Source organism: Alligator sinensis, unplaced genomic scaffold (genome assembly GCF_000455745.1).
Source record: "Alligator sinensis unplaced genomic scaffold, ASM45574v1 scaffold264_1, whole genome shotgun sequence".
NCBI lineage: Eukaryota > Metazoa > Chordata > Crocodylia > Alligatoridae > Alligator > Alligator sinensis.
Window position 1 is genome coordinate 1,952,880 of NW_005841831.1, and position 16,382 is coordinate 1,969,261.

Below are 16,382 nucleotides of genomic sequence, written 5' to 3' on the forward strand. Positions count from 1 at the left end.
GCCCTGACCTCTGCAGCTCACAGGCTTTTAGAGGAGAGATTCTCCCTTCTGTATGCTTAGAGGTATGAGAGAAACCATATTTTAATATTGTTGACCCAAATCTTTCAAGAACGGAATTCTGTATGGCTGGGCTTTTTTGCAGATTACAAGAGGTTATAAGTCACAGAATGGGGAAATGCCTTTTTATCATTTATCCCATCTTACTTTCTTTCTAAAAACATAGGAAAGTCCTCACAAAAAAGAGAATTAAGATGAAGGTGGTGCAGTTAAGCATGGTAAGGAAATGATAACACGAGATCCTCTGTCCACGTTTTCCTATCCATTTCCCATGCTGTTCACTATGTTTGACTGTATGTTCACTGTAATCATACTAAAGTATAAGTGACGCAAAAAGGATTGGATTAATAATTAATAAAATGAATGAGTCATTGGTTTGGAAGGCCTGAAAGTATTTCTTCTAACAGTTGGGGAGGGGATGAATAGAAACAGACTGCAGTTGTATGAAACCTCTTGCATAATCATTAGAAAAGGTCACTTGAAAGTGGAAAGACGAATGTTACCAACTATTTGAGTTGGTCTAATAAAAGATATCAGATTCACCCAAAGAACCTTGTCTGCCACTTGAAAGCGGAGGAACAAAAGCCAGATCTTACAAAGTGCTGAACACTCTCAATCACTGCTAGTTGAAGGTCCCTGGCATCCTTTGTGATCAAGCAGGTAACTAGGTTTGTGTTCCTTTTGTTTTTACTCACTAGACCAGAGCATGTCAAAAACTAGTTGGCAAATGAAATCACACCTGTGTACTATTGCTTGTCATTCTACCTGTCGAAGGGCAATAAGGTGGAGCAATGTTTTCTCACCAAGCTTTCCAAATCGCCTCCTATAAGAGGTACCGTTTCAGTCTGACAGATGTAAGGGATGCTGATTCACTTTCAAGGCTTGTGACCATCTTCATCACCAGTATGTGCAGTCAGGATGTCCCTGCTGCTCTGTACTTAATGTTTTCTTTGTCCAAGCAGACTTAAAAAATATCTTTTTCTCTCTACTCTTTCTAAGCTTTGATGGAGATGAACTCGGGGATCTTGTGAGTTCTTCCCTTATCTGAATGGTAACTGCTTGCACTTTCCTCTTCTGCACTCCCCACAAGGAAGATGATAGATGTGTGTGATGTTGGCTTGTACTTTGAAGCACAGATTCTGGAGGTCATCTTTGAACCTGAGTGTCTACAGCATGGAATACGGAAGACCAGTGGGTAACTTATAACTGTCTGCTGCTAGTGCTCAACCAGCAGAATACTAATGTTAACCTGCCTTCTATTTCTACCTCTGATCTCTAATTATAAACGTATTAATTTAAAGCATGTGGACAGATGTACCACATCAAGCTCTGATCTTGTCATAAGCTCAGCAGAACTGGATGTCTCTGGAACCTCCAGACAGAAAATTGGTACTGTAAGAACAGATGCAAGTCATCTTTTTTATTGGAAATGTTTAGCACTTTGTAGAATTGGGCCCAATATTTCATGAAGTGCTTTTTCCTGTTATCACCACCTGTAGTGGTATGTATAGGAAACTGTTGAAATTGTTGCATTGTGAAGATTCAGCAAGATCTCATAGGAAATTTAGGGGAATATGCATTGCAGAGATTTGTTTACTTACCACTATCTAACAAGATCTCACAGGAAACCAACAATTCTCAGCTAAAATCTTTTTCCTCCCCCACTACCATACCACATCTAGAAGCATGTGGTGCCAATGGCAGAACAGCACAGGTTCCTTTAAAACAGGATATTGCTGACTTCTTCCAGGACAGTAGTTTTTAGGTATAGTTAAAAATACAGTACATTTGGCAGTACAGGATTCCCTAGTGCAGTGGTTCTCAACCTTTTTAGACTTAAGGCACCTCTGGGAAGATGCTAACTCTTAGTTTTCACTTGTTTTTTGACTATAGGAAAAAAAAAATAGAGGAATTCTTTTGTTGCCAGGGACTCAGAAAAATGATCACAAGTCAAATATTTTTAACACTCTGGATTCCTATTTGAAATCTCTGGGATGATCTTGTAAATCATATTTGCACACCTAACAGTCCTAACATTGTGTGGCACCTTTTGAAAGGATTTCAAAGCATCCTGGGGTGCCACAGCACCCTGGTTGAGAACTAATGCCCTAGTACCATTCTGGGCACTGGTTCAGTTATGATACAAAGAGAAGAATGCCACCTCCTAAAGCAGAAATGTGATTTTAAGCTTTCCGTAAAGGTCCAGTTAGACTGCTTAGATGTGAAAAAGACCCCCACCACAAACAAAAACAGTGCTTTACTTCCAGCGTGGTGCACCCCTGTGCTGAGCACAGTGCATGCCCAGAAGAGGAAACGTATTAGTTTGACCTGGCTTGCCCAGCATCTGTTTAAATCGTGTATTTCAGCAGGACTTTTTAGTGCCTTTATCTAATAACTGATTGAATCAGCTTTAGATAAAAGTGCCAAAAGGCCCCACTGAAGCGCTCGATCTATAGGTGCTGGGGAGCTGGGTCAAACTAATGCATTTCCTCTTTTGGTAAAGTGCTCTTTTTTGGAGGGGTTGTTTGTTTGTTTCTCCACATCTGTCAGCGCTGATGCTGACTAACCCTGATGGGTGGAGAAAATTTTTCTGCATGATTTCTGGTCACTTTTCAGTAGCAGGAGAAGCTAAGTGGTTTGAACCTTCTTCATCCTAAAATACTGTACTAATTTAATAGTGCTATACAAGCTGTACCCTGGGGTAGTGGTTCTCAACCTTTGGTATCTTGTGTACCTACCCCCAGCCGATCGATGTGGCAAAAGTGGCACTTCCGATTTGGCTGCCATGAGCTGAGTCCCACTTTTTCCACCGCAGCCTGGGCCAAAGCAGCCTGCACAGGGCCTCCCTCCCTATCCCCTGGCACACTGACCCTGGGGAGTGAAAGCCCCGGCGAAACCAGACATGGAGGAGGGGCAGCAGCTGGAACTTCTGGCCCAAGCAGGCAAAGACCAGAACGCAGCACCCACATATCCCCTGCCTGTGTCTCGCGTACCCCCAGGGGTACGCATACCACGGATTGAGAAACACTGCCCTGGGGCACCCATCACAGATGGAGCCATGTCTGGGGTGAAACGTGCTAGCTGTCATGACACAGGGTAAGCTCAAAGAAATTTAGTTGTTTGACTTGGAATTCTTCTCTTGATTCTGTAACACCAGCATTTACATTGTTGAAGTACAGTTTAAAATCAAACAGTTTAAAATCAAACCCATTTTGCCCTGTATCCACATTGCACTGTCTGTCCAATCCAGTTAACATTGTGCACAATATAAATACTTGTCAGTATACATTTTTAATAGAGTCTTCCACTGGAAAAATGAACATGCCTAGTAGTATTGGCTTCCTTATCAAATTATGTTGCTTGGACACTTTAGGGTTCATTCCCAGGAATTTTTTTTTTTCCTCTTTGGAGCCTGAATGTGGCTGGTCTGAAACTTCAGGCAGATCTGAAGGGCTTAAATGCTTCTGACCTTTTTCAGTGAACACTTTCCACTGACAGAATTTTGCCTTTTAAAAATGATTAGATCTCTACTATTTAAGAAGTTATCTTGACTTTGAAGGGAAGTCAGAAATGAGTATATTCCGTCTTTCAGCTTTTAACCTCATCAATATGTCCGGTTTCTTAATACTGTGTTCACCTTACTATCTTGGATCTTTATTTAGTCCATGGTTTGGTTTGTTGGGGTTTTTATTTTTTTTTTGTGGTGGTGGTAGTGGTGTTGTTTCCTATTCAGGTTAATTTTAAAGCAACTGCATGTATTAAGACTAAGGGATCAGGTAAAGGAGCCATCTCTGAAGGTGCCAGTGCTCAAAATACCTTATCTGAATCAATGTCAGCAGTGTGGTCATGACCCTGGCTCTCTTCAAAGTGCTCCCTGTCTAGAAAGATTCCCTGTGAATGCATGGAACTGTCCAGGAACCCATTCCACTACAGTGCTTTTATCATGATCTTTTTTTTTCTAAACGTTGTCATCTCTATCAAAATATTGCTCTTTAATGGGCCTACTCCTGCCAACCTATACTAGCTTGTAGCTACAGGTGGATGTCTTGGTGAAGTCATCAGGCCATGAAGTTACTCTGGGTGACTGCTGAAGTTTGTTTAACTTTGTAAAGGCCTTTACTTTATGGTGCAACTCTTAAAAACTGTGGTACTTGGGTTAAATGGAAATGGAGTGCTCTTGATTTTGATAGCATAAGAAAAAGTTGTAGTTTTGATGGAATTGCACCCTGAGGATGAGAAATCCTGCAGGTGTGGGAACTAACTGAACTGGTATGTAGTAATTCTAAATCCCTGATGTGTTCAATATTTGTTTGGTGGGTTGTTGGCTTTGGTTTTTTGTTTTTGTTTTTGTTTTTTTTTGTGGGGGGGGAGGGGTTGCATATGTGGCTGGCATCACTTAGTTGTACCACTGTGTATGGAAGCCTCAGATCTCTCTCTGTGCAGAGGCGCAGTCTGTTAGCTGGGTCACCAGGTTTTCTGAGGACCAGTTTGTGGAGAATTCTGCTGTGTTCCAAAACTGAGGACCTGGAATCTGAAGAGGTATCAACAGGCATGAACTTTGCTTGCTGTGAAGTGCAGGTTGCTGCAGTGACACTGAAAATGAAACTAAAAAGGGTGAGGGAGAATCTTTGTAAACCACTGACCTTTCTTGCAAAAGTGTGAAGGCATTAACTAAAATGTATATGTAGCCATGTAGTAGTTCACTGTTGCAGTCACTAGCTATTTTAGGTGCAGAGGAGCTGAATAAGTCCGTTGTAGTCTTCAGTGAGGCATGCTTTGTCTGTGAGGCTTAGTCATGTCAGTTCCTTATTTTATAGTGGCACAGAAGCACAGTTGTAGGGAGTCAAGGGAGAGTGAGACTGACATAAGTGTTTCCACACACTTACTTGAAAAAATAGCTCAAACATTCCCTTTCATTAATGAGCTGCTTCTCTCCCACTGCCAGTACGTGTTGGTGTCAGCGTTCACTTGTGGAACTGGACTGAGGAAAAATCAGGCTGTTAGTCTGCTCTCTGAGCAATTGGATAATCCATAAGGATGCAGTTAGTTGGGACCACCTAATTCTTAGAGCTTTAGGGGAAAACATTTTGTTCGTGGCATACTTAGAACCTGGACTGTTGCTGAGGACTTTGCAGCTTTTGTTCATCGATAATAGTGTGGCATAGGGGATTTTAAACCCTCGTATTATGAGCCACATCTTCTTGAGATTCTCAAGAGGTACTGCCTCTCTTCAACAATCGCATGGGTTCTCTGTGGCAACTACAGCAATTATACAGTGATATTACTTAAGGAAGTAATATAATATGGATGCCAGAGCTGCTGATACAGCCAATGCTGTTGCATGGCTGGGCAAGAGCCAGAGCTGCCATGTAGCCCATGCCTTGGTCAGGAATGGGGCCAGAGCACCACGGGGAGGGGAGCAGGTGCCAGGGGCACAGACACAAGGGGTGTGGCTGTAGGGGGTGCCAGCACTGCAGAGGAAAGCAGGCAGCAGGGGCCCCAGGCACAACGAGCAGATTTTGGGCAGGGTGGGGGGGGTGTTGGGGGGACTACAGGCACTGTAGGAAGGCAGATAGTAGGGGGTCAAGGGGGCGCAGGCACAGGTTGTCAGGCACTGGGGGCAGTGCAAGGGTACAGGCATGGAGAGGCAAGCACAGTGGTCAAGGTGGTAGGTAGTGCCAGCACTGGAGAGGAAGTCAGACAGCAAGGAACCTAGGCATCAGGGGTTACATCAGTGGTCACCAACCAGTCTGTCTCGATCAATTGGTCTATCGTGGAGCCTCTAACAGTCGATCTCAGTCTGTCAGAGCCTCCACGATCGGGAGCAGCAGGATGCGTGTGGCTGGGCTGGGCTGGGTGAGTGGGGTCAGAGCCCGGGCGGCTTGTTCGGGGAGCGGGGCAGGGGGCTGGGGGGAGGCATGGTAAATCCTGGAGTGCCTAAAAGTGATCTTCACATCTTCACCATAAAAGGTTGGAGACCACTGGGTTTGATGTTACGGGGAGGCCTTGTGGGGCACAGGCAGCAGGGAGGACAAGTGGTAGATGGCAAGGGGCAGGGGTCAGCTTTTGCTTTCTCTCTACCACCTGCCCTCCTGCTGTTGCTTTCTTGCTTTAGGAGTGGGGGTGGGGGATGAATTTAAGATGGTCCTCCAATAGATTCTATACATGGGACAATTTTTTAAAATATTCATATTGAAGAGTTCCCCATGCCACATTTACTGACTAGAAGGGGGCTCCTGAAAAATAGATGGGTGTGAGGCCCCAGGAAAAAGTTGAGGACTCTAGGGACAGAAAAGCAAACAATGCTCTGGCATTCGGCGATTAACACACATTTGTTCCCCACTTACTACACTCTCGCTAGCCGTAAGCTTCTGTGAATCTACGTGTGTAATCCATTGCAGTATTCTCCTGTACTTAAATTAGGAAATAATTGACTTCAGGGACAATATAAGAATTTTAGATTTCTTTCAAATGGTTGGTAGGTAAATGTGAAAACTGATGCACAAGGAATGAGTTGCCCAGAATTGCACACTTGATGTTGTGAAAGGGTCAGGAGTAGAACCTAAGATGCCTGGTCCTCTCTGTTGTATTTTGCAGCCTTTGAACAAACTTGGTCTAGACTTTTCCACTCACTTTCTTCTGTAACTTTAAAGATCATAATTTGTAGGTAATTCCTCAAATGCATTCAAATATTCACCATTATGGTGGCAAAATTGTAGGATTTCTTTACACTTACAAAAACAAAAAGTAAACATAACCCTGCCTGTAATCTGAATGTGTAGAAAGATACTTGGGATTTAAACACATGATTTATTTAATCTTAAAGACTTTGGAATTATTTACTTCATGCACATGGTTTTGTAATGTTCCCGTTTGGCTGGAGAGGAGGTGGCAAAATATTAGGTTACAAAATATCAGGAGGTGATCTGTTCCGCAAAAGTAGGTTATAAAATCATTCAGTCAGTAGCATATTCTTCTTACCCCAGCTTTAGGGAAACATTAAGCTTGTTAGTATTAGAACTATTGTTCAAATGCTGCTTATGCTCCTGTCGTTTAATAAGTAGCTTTAACAAATGTTATCCTATTGTAATGGAAAATAAGTGATGTAGCAGAAAAAATTCCTAAATATGCCTCATTGTTAGCTATGTAAAATACAGAATGAGACCACTGTTGGTATTGAACAATGATGAAATTGTTTAATGTCTTTGGTATCTTCTGTTGTAAATATTTACACTTTAAACAAAACAAAATAAAACAGGCTTTTAGTTTTCCATGTGAATTGATTCACTTGTTTGAAATTTCTTCCTTAATTTGAAAAGATAAATGCACAGCGTGTGTTTTCTTTTAGATTATACAGTTGCCTTAGTTTTTTTCATTTATTTTTTTGAGTTATGAGAGAAAAGGGGGAATTGAATATAATTTAGTTTTACATTACATACTATGGACTCCTATAGCAAATTAGAAACATGTGCAACCATGTTTCAGTGTGAATTTCTAGAATTCGGAATCATTTCATTTGGTATAAGAAAATTGTTTCTGACGTTACAAAGGTGTGCTCACTGTGTTGTCAAATTCTATAAACTGAAAAGGAAGTAGGTACTTGTATGCTGCTCACTGGGTTTCCCTAAAAGGTCTATTTCCTGATCTTTGCTTCTCTTATTGAAAGAAGAAAAACATATTCATTTGGATTTCAGCAGCTCTTAGGGAAATCTGAACCTTTTCAGTCATACCCCATCAATCAGCACCCTCTCCCCAGAATGATGGCAGGATACTACTCCCTTACAGTTTGTTTTACTCCGTTCCTCCTTCTTTTGAAGCTTTAGTATTCATTTGCTTTGATTTTCAAAGCCAGGGTGCTTTGATAAAGTTCTTCTATTGCAGGCATTGACCTGTGTGTGCCTGGAATGATGAACATTATTTATAATGGAGAGCCAGGGAGATGCCTGCTGGCCACAGAGAAACTGTATTGCTCCTTCTGTTACATGCTCTGAAGAAAATTAAGGAAAGTGAAGGCACAATCGTAATATTAAGGAGAGAGGGGAGGATGTGCTGCTGGAGGTTGTTCTTTTGAGGGGTGGTTCTTTAGTTTCTTCCCTCCCTGGGCTTGTGACTAGTCATGTGTCTTGTTTTTGCCGTCCTTTTGGGGGCAGACTGGGTGCCGTTCCCTTCCAAGGCCAAACAACCTGCCCTGCTTCAGAAGAAAGTAAGTGCAGCCACCCCCCAGAGGCACACACAGTCAGGGCCCTAGTTCCCATTTTCTTTTGGGTGGAGCAGTGACTGATGCTGGGCTGATAACTGATCTCTGTGTCAACCTTTAAGTATTAATTGGCGCAAGGATTCCCTGGTATTTCTTCCTAAACCAAATTAAAAAAATGTTAATACTTGTCTTCTGCTAGCATGTCAGTCCTGGCCCAAACTGCAACAGTTGATCTGTGATTTTAATTAACAAAAATAGAGATATAACTGAAGGAAAATTAACTTTTCCTAGAAGTTTTATTGAAAGTTTTGTTGATTAAAAAGTAAATATTGATGTAATGGACTTATGCAAGATACAGTACTGCATGGCATTCTGAGTTAAATAAGACTCCGTAGTGTTTAATTTTTAATTTTCACCTCTGAAAAGAGCTATGCACTTCCCTGTCTTTTTGTATTCAAATCTTTCCTTTTATTTGATAGCCTGCTGTCCACATCTCCTTTTCTAGCATCTGATGAAATGAGCCTATGGGCTGCATGCAACCTGTAAGAGACTTGCAGCCCCCAGGCTTCCACCTACCTATCACTCCTCCCTGCCCCCATAGCCTCTCCTTCCAGCTCTTCCCATGTTGGTGTGGCTGCTGCAGCAGCTGGTGTCTCTAGCCTTCCCTTCTTTCCCTGGCCTCCAATTGCTGCCCCCATCCCAGGGAATGGCATGCTATGGTACAGCTGGGGAACTGAGGACGAGGTTGGCACACCCATGTGCATGGTGGGGGTGGAGGGTATGCCCACACCAGTGTAGCACGGTTCTGCACTGGTTGTAGCCCTTGGAGTGAGGGATGGGGTGGAGGGGGGGAAGGGAGAGAGGTGTGGCCGAATAATTCCTCACTCCTGGACTAGGCATTGTCCAGACCTCTCCCCCACCCTCATAAAGTTGTCCTGCTGCCCTTCCATTTAACATTAATTGGATTGACAGCACTGGAAAGCTTCTGCCCCACTAAGAACAAAGGTCTGGACTAGCAACCAGGACCCCTCCTTTCAGGGCCACCATTGTATCTCACTAAGCCATATGCTCTCTGGCGTTTACTCTTGCTCCTAGCTCTCTCTGTCTCTGTCATCCTGTGGGCCAGCTTGGCATGTGTCATCAGCAGGGATCCTGGTTTTCCCTGATAAAAACAAACAAACAAACAAACAAACAAAACCCTGTGAATTCACGGATTTTGGGTTTGTTTTTTTTTAAACCAGAGATTAAAATGAAAGGCTCCTCACTGGTCGCACAGCTACCCTGGCCTTGCTCATGTCCCTCACTCCCCACCCACGTATATACTGAGCTTCCTGTCCCTCCAGCCCTGCCAGAGGGGGCCCCCAGCTGTCAGGGCTATGGGCCCAGGGACCCAGGTCTGCAGCCCCCTGACTCCCTACCTCTGAGCCTGCCTGCTGCCCCATGCATGGATCTGGGGGACACTGGTACCGCCCCCCCCCCCCCCCCCCGCGCCCTGCACCCCAAGCATCGCCCACCTCCCTCCCTCCCTCTCCCTACGAGGGCCTCAGTTTTACCCCCCGCCCCCCTCGCCCCTTATCTGTGGGAGCTGCTCTCCAGGCTGCCTGGCAGCCACCTGCACATGGAGCCCCCTGAGACTGGAAGTCCCGCCCCCTAACCCCTGACCTTTGCCACCAGAAGTCCCTGGCCTTGCCCCCGGAAGTACTCCTTTCGGCAAGTGGTGTTACCATCCCACAACCAGAAAAATACCAAATGATGTTCTAAAAAGTGAACATCTAAAACATTCATTAATTTGATTTCAGAACATCTTTTTGTCCTGGTTTACATGCGTTTGTGTGGTGTACGCAGAGGTGATTGTATAATAGCTTAAAATGAAGTCTTACTCCTGTACGTTGTGAGGGGTGGGTGTAGGTTTGTGAGGGGCTGTAGGGTGTGGGAGGGGTGTGAGTGAGTCTGTGGAGGTGGATAGGTGTAGGGTGAGGGAGCCTGTTGGGTGTGTGGGTGGGTGTGGGGTTTGTGGGAGCTGTGTGGGGGGAGGGAGGCTGGGGTGTGTAAGGTGGGGGTCTGTGTGTATGGTAGTGCGAGGGGATGTGTGGGTGTATGTGTATGGTGGGGGGTGGCGAGGGTGGGTGCCTCACTGAAAAACCAGTCAGTGCCTTTACTCATGGTGGATTCTGTGGAGCAGAAAACTGCATACTGATTTTAAAAATCAAACTGGGACAGCTTATTGAAGGATTGTTTCCACCCCCCCACCCCCCACTCCTCTGTTCAGGAATTACCAATACAGCAGGTCCCAAGGGGATGGAATTTCAACTTTACCTGGTAATTTCCTTTTCCCAGTTAGACCGCACTAATCTATATCTGAGTAGTCATTTTGAATATTATAAAAGTTCTCCCAAAATAGAGAGACATAGAAAAATGCATCTTACTCAGCAGGCTGCAGTTATGTGATGGGTGACACTTTGCAGAAGAGCTGCTTATTCTCCATTGTATGCATGGGCAGTGCACGGTATGTTGCAAGAACCACAGACATCTGTAATGAATAATGAGCATTTTTATATTGTATAGTTGCAATGTCTGGCTTTAGAAAAATAAACTTTTTTTTCTTAACCTAAAGGGCTGTGATGGCCCTTTGTTAGAATGCTTGTTTTCTTGTATGTTAATAGTTCTTAATTACTCTAAACTGATTTTAACGGAGGCACTGTTTAGATGAGCAGTGTTCTGAGGTTGTGGCACTCTTAACTTCTACTGAAATCACTTGGGCACTTGGAGGCCTGGGTCTGTGTGGGTTCATCTGTGCTATCATTTTTTAAACAAACTGCTTTTCTAGTTGTACTGACAAGCTGTTCTGTTCCATCAAGTCATATTCCAACTTTGAGTAAAATCACTTAGATTAATGAGAACTTCCAGTATCTTCTCTAGTATCCCTGTATCTCTTATGCATTAATATCTGTAGCATAAAGCCAATACCTATATCATAGTGGGAGTGTTAACTTCATTATTCCTAATTCTTGGGAGACGGCAAATGCAACAGCCACTTGTGCCCTTTTTGATCAATTTTGGGACACTGTTGGAAGAAAAACTATCAGTTTTGAAAGGCAACTTTTTGTTGTTGTTATTAAGTTACTGGCAGGTGGAGGGGAAAGAGGAACTGAGAGAAGGGAAATTTAACAAAGTGAGAAGTTGCTACTGTGCTAGTAAACACAGAAAGTGATGTGTGCAGGCTCGGCTCTGAAATAATAGATTTGTAAATCCAGATTAACTTTAGTGGCCTTGCTCCCATTTTATGCCAGTGTACCCAAGAACAGAATCCTGAATCACTTGGCTTTTTTCTCATTGACAATATGCTAGTGTCAAGATAGTCCAGGGTGGGGAGGGCGAGTTTTTAGGTAGGTGTTTGTGTGGAGAGAGAGAGATTGCATCTCTCTCTGTCTCACCTTTTTACTGCTGTGTTAATGAAATACCAATTAAACTAGAGTGAAATGAAACGCAGACGCGGGATCTTTTTGTGAGTGCACATCTGTCAGCTTTAGAAAAAGATTCAGGCTACATTAGTAGGGGAGGAGTTCTGTCAGGCTCAAAATAAATTAAAGCTTCTGGTGAGAGTAGGGTCTGGGCTACCAGGATGTAGGCTAACACCTATCCTTGCTTATTTCAGCTGAATATGATAAACAGAGTAACTACACAAACTGGAGTTTGGCCTCACTGGGTGAATTCTTGTCTTCTTTTGGAAAGGGCTGGGAGGACTTTGTGTGCAAGACTTCATACCAATACATTCGGTAGCAAAGCATGTGTTAACACCGTGTTTTTGGATTGATTCAGTTAGTCCCTCTCACCATTCTGCAGCAGGTTGGGCCTTCCCTGGAGATCTCCCATTCAGGTACTGACCAGTGGTGATCTGATTTTTCATGTGCTAGCACGGTGTTGCCATATCTGGATTGCCTAGGCAGAATTATCTGACACCCCCCCCTCCCCTTTAATCAAATAAGATGCATCACCTTAAGAAATCCTTGCCTTTTAGACCAGAGTATGCCTTTAAATGCTCTGTGTCACATCTGTTGGCAATGCTCCTGCAGCTTCAAAACTATTGATAAGATTTTTCAGCATATGTCACACAGTGGGAAGAACCTGGTGGTGTTTTGCATTATTTAACTGGCTTATTTAGAAAGCTCAGTTTACATTGTACATCTTGTGCTTCAAACAGTATCACATTAAGTAACACACCTCCTGGAAAGGAAGTTGTGACCCTTCTGAAGTACTGAACTAGGCTCAATGAGAAATTCTTGGCAGAGAATCTTGACCTTTGATTTGAAATTTTAGTACAAGAGCGTTTGTGATGGGGAGCGTGCTGTTTAACAGTACAGGCATTCAAAGCCTGTCTCTAGGTATAGGCTTCTCTTAAGGTGTTTCTTGCTCTAGTACCAAGTATCTTGCAGGCTTATAAACCAGCTGAGAAGCCCATATTATCCTAACTTTGTCATTGGGAAACCTGAGGTAAAGACAAATCAAGCAACTTGCCTTAGGTGATTTGCTCCTAGAATGAAAAACAAACAAGGTCTTTACCACTCCTGCTTTGGCTTCTGTCCTTGTTGTGTAAGGAATGCTAAAGTACTTGTGCAAGTGTACTACTAGCACAAAGAGCCAACACATTTGGACATATGCACTTGAACTGGCTGCATCTACAGTGAGGCTCTGGCATTCCCATCTCTGGGGACACTATTGTGAACTTTATAGCATATATCCTCATTTTCTCATGCTCACCTTCATTGGTGTTGTTTTATACATTTATTTTGATGGTGCGATTGAGAATCACTGTAACAAAGACCACCTATGTATGCAAACATCTTTCAATGATTATGAATTAATATAAATACAAATATTTTTCAGATCTGTAATGTTACTCCTTTTTGTTATAGTAGTTTTTCCCCTCTTTCCCATATAATGCTGGCAATTGTAAAGAATGAAACTTTGTGTTTCTACGCATCAGCCATGTCCATGTGACTATCAGTTCTCTTAATTTTCCATCACTGATCTCGCTAAAAGTCTATAATAAGGATGGAAGCATGAATATAAATAATTGCTGACATTTAACCACTGTTTTGTCTATCCTGTTGACAGTAAGGGTTGACTGTATTGGTGAAATCCCGCCTTTCATCATCTATGTGCATGGCAAAATTCCTGTTGACTTCAGTAAAGCCCGGGTTTTATCTCATTGCTGTTAAAATGCTGGCAGTTGCTGGCATGCTGTCCACAGTCACAATAGCATTGTTGCTACCAGTGATGTACTGTAATTGCAAATACAGGCACAGATAAAACTGTGTATATAGCATGGGCAGTGGAAGGTCCTGCCCTGCTAGCATGCCTGAGGGTTTGCACAGAATGTTAAGCTAGGTGTAACCAGTCTTTTGTTTTTAGTGTGAAGGAGGAGTGAACAAACTAATCCTCAACACTAACTGGACAGAATCCAGTGTAGAACTACCTCAGGAGAAATCGGGGGTAAAACTACATGAATATAGTTGTCAGCTTAGATGTTGTCTGTCTCTTTCCAGGGTAGTGTTGGAGTGATGTTGTAGTCATGATGGTCCAGTAATTATGCAAGAGGCAAGGATTTCTTAAGGTGATATCTTTTATTTGACTAACTGTATGGTTGGGATAGTTGGACAAGTTTTCCAACTCAAGGCATTACTGTTACCTACTAGTGCCTCCTGCAGTAGCTACTCTGGCATAGCAGACAGACAAGCAGCTTTGGGAGGTGTGGATGTGGGCTTGATTCTTCTCAGGCACTGAATCTGAATCTGGGTTTCACACTTTCAGGATGAGTATTCCAACCACTTATCTGTTGGACAAAAATGAAGCACTATTATTACAATGATTGCTTGATTTGTGAAAGAAAAGTCTTAGGGGTATGGAAAAATGTATACTTGTATTTGCTTCAGAAGGAGATGTGGCTGCTGCTTGGACCATATGCACGAGGCTGTAGTGATGCAAGTACAGCAAAATCATTCATATCCTAATTCTCCCAGGGTGAAAGTTGAGGTGCTTTAGTTCACTGCATGACCCTGTAGTGATACAAGACACAGGAGTTATGGCTTAACAGCTGGTGCATTCTCCTGAGTAGCAGCTGTCCTTCCTTTTCTAAAGGCATTAATACCCTTAGGCACCTACAGGTTTCCCTTGCCAACCATGGTTTTGCCAACCATGGTTTTGAGTATCCACGCTTCAGAGAAGGCGGTGGGGTACAAATGGAAAATACACCCCCCTGCCCTGCTTGTGCCTCTCATTTAGCCCCTGCTCCCTCAGCCCTGCCAGTTTTGCCAACCACAGTTTTTTTCAACCATGGGAACTTTCAGGAACCTAACCCCCATGGTTGGTGAGGGAAACCTGTATTTCTGGGAGAGGCATTAGGGCTGTGAGTCCTGAATGGAGAGGCCATTGCCTGCAGCCTAGAGCAAGATGCTTGAATGCATGTCTGCACAGTGAACTGCGCTGGAGCCCTCAGATACTCCATGCTGCTCCATGCACGTGAATTCCTGAACAGGAAGCAACATAGCTGTGTTTGTGTAGCCCTGACCCCACAATAATGGAGGTGGAGGGGGGGAATCAGTGCTAACTGGTCCCTTTACCATGTGAATGCAGTTACATTGGTCCTTGCTCAGGTGAAACGGTGCAATGTAGTTGAAAGGTACCACTGTTTCACCTGTTAGGTTTGTGGTATAGGCATCTTGAGTTCCAGTGAAGGGGAGCCTTGTCCCTTCCTCAGCACATCCTGTTGGCTCCCTTGTGCTGCTGGTTGTGCACTCTGTTTTACAGTGCCAAATTCTCCCTGTGCAGTATACAAATATGAAAGAGGCAAACAAATGCAATTAAAAGAAAAAACCCCGCAAAACAACCTCCCTGCCCTGGCAACCCTAACAAAGTCTTTAATCAAGCCACTAGTATACCATGGGTCTGCAGTACCCGGGGGCCCAGTGCTTCCATTTGTGCCCCCCACCCCCAGCCAAGTAGGGGGCCGCGGTCCCCAGTGGCTGATTGCTGAGCCTGGAAACGCCAGTTGTGAAACTGGAAGTGCCAGACTGAGTACCTCTGGAGGGTCCGGGTGGTACGACCCCCGCCTCCCCAGGCTTGCACCCAGGGATATGACCCTCCCCTGCCCCCCCCCATTGGTATGCCACTGAATCAAACCCATTACTCCTCCATGAATGCAAGCACTCATGGGTCTGGCATGGCTGCCGCACAGGCATGTAGCATGTCCGCAGGTGGCAACAGTCACTGCTGGAAGATTGTTCAGGACATGGCTTCTGCCTGCCTAATGGCTGGTGGGGTGGGGACCGTTGTAGTCTGATGAAACCACAACTCACAATTACCAACTCATGATTTCTGGCGTTTTTCTGGGACCACTGGACAATTCCACTTGTGGATTAAATTGCAGGGCAACAGGGAGAGCCCAAGGATGCTCTCTATTTGCTGGTTCAAGGCAAACATGAGGTGATCCATGACCTTTTGCTTGACCCTCTCACTCATTGAGCATCTCATGTGTGCACTCAGCAATGGCCTGTAGCATTCCTCAGCCTCTGCATGCCCCCTGAGAAGTCACAAAGTGGTGCACTGCAGCTCCTTTTTCCCATGGCTCTTCCTCTCTCCATTGTCTTGCCTCTGCAACCCAGGAGCAGCTAGCCTCCATCATGGACACGCTGATTTCTATCTTTATTCAGGAATGAGTCTTGGTCTGCCTTGAGGCTTCTAGGTGCCAGTTTCTCTCTGTGTCCTTGGCCCATTACCTGGTCCCAAGGTACCATTGCCACTGTTTCTAGGTGTTCAACCTGAAAGTAGAGGAGGATGAAAAAAGTTCACTCTTGTCACGACCCAGTGATTTTTGGTGCCTCGGCACTATGGAATTTCCTGGCCACATGAGAGCTCCTTTGCACGGCAGAGTGTTCTGCTGCAATTGAGAACCCGCGTGTAGGAGAGAGTTCCCGCCAATTTGCAGTTTCCTTTGCAGGATGCATTTCTTCTTTGCAGCACAGAAATGCACGGTGCAAAGAGTTCCCGCTATTCGAATGCAAAATTGTGTCCCGCTATTGGCCAGTGCTAAATTATTCACACGTGGCGGCTAGTAATTGGCTCGCTGGCC

At 44.2% G+C, this 16,382-nt stretch overlaps 1 protein-coding gene across 3 annotated transcripts in view; it reads left to right on the forward strand.

Moving 5' to 3' along the window:
• The first annotated feature begins 1,066 nt into the window (after positions 1 to 1,066).
• Positions 1,067 to 16,382, forward strand: part of MARCH8 (membrane associated ring-CH-type finger 8) — a 181,172-nt gene continuing 165,856 nt past the window's right edge. The window contains exon 1 of one of the 3 annotated variants that reach the window (XM_025208803.1): positions 1,067 to 1,248. In XM_025208803.1, coding sequence (XP_025064588.1) covers positions 1,152 to 1,248 — 97 coding nt within the window. In that variant the 5' untranslated portion in view covers positions 1,067 to 1,151. Of the gene's footprint in view, positions 1,253 to 16,382 lie in introns of all 3 variants that reach the window. The other 2 variants (XM_025208894.1, XM_025208841.1) reach the window with 2 other exon arrangements.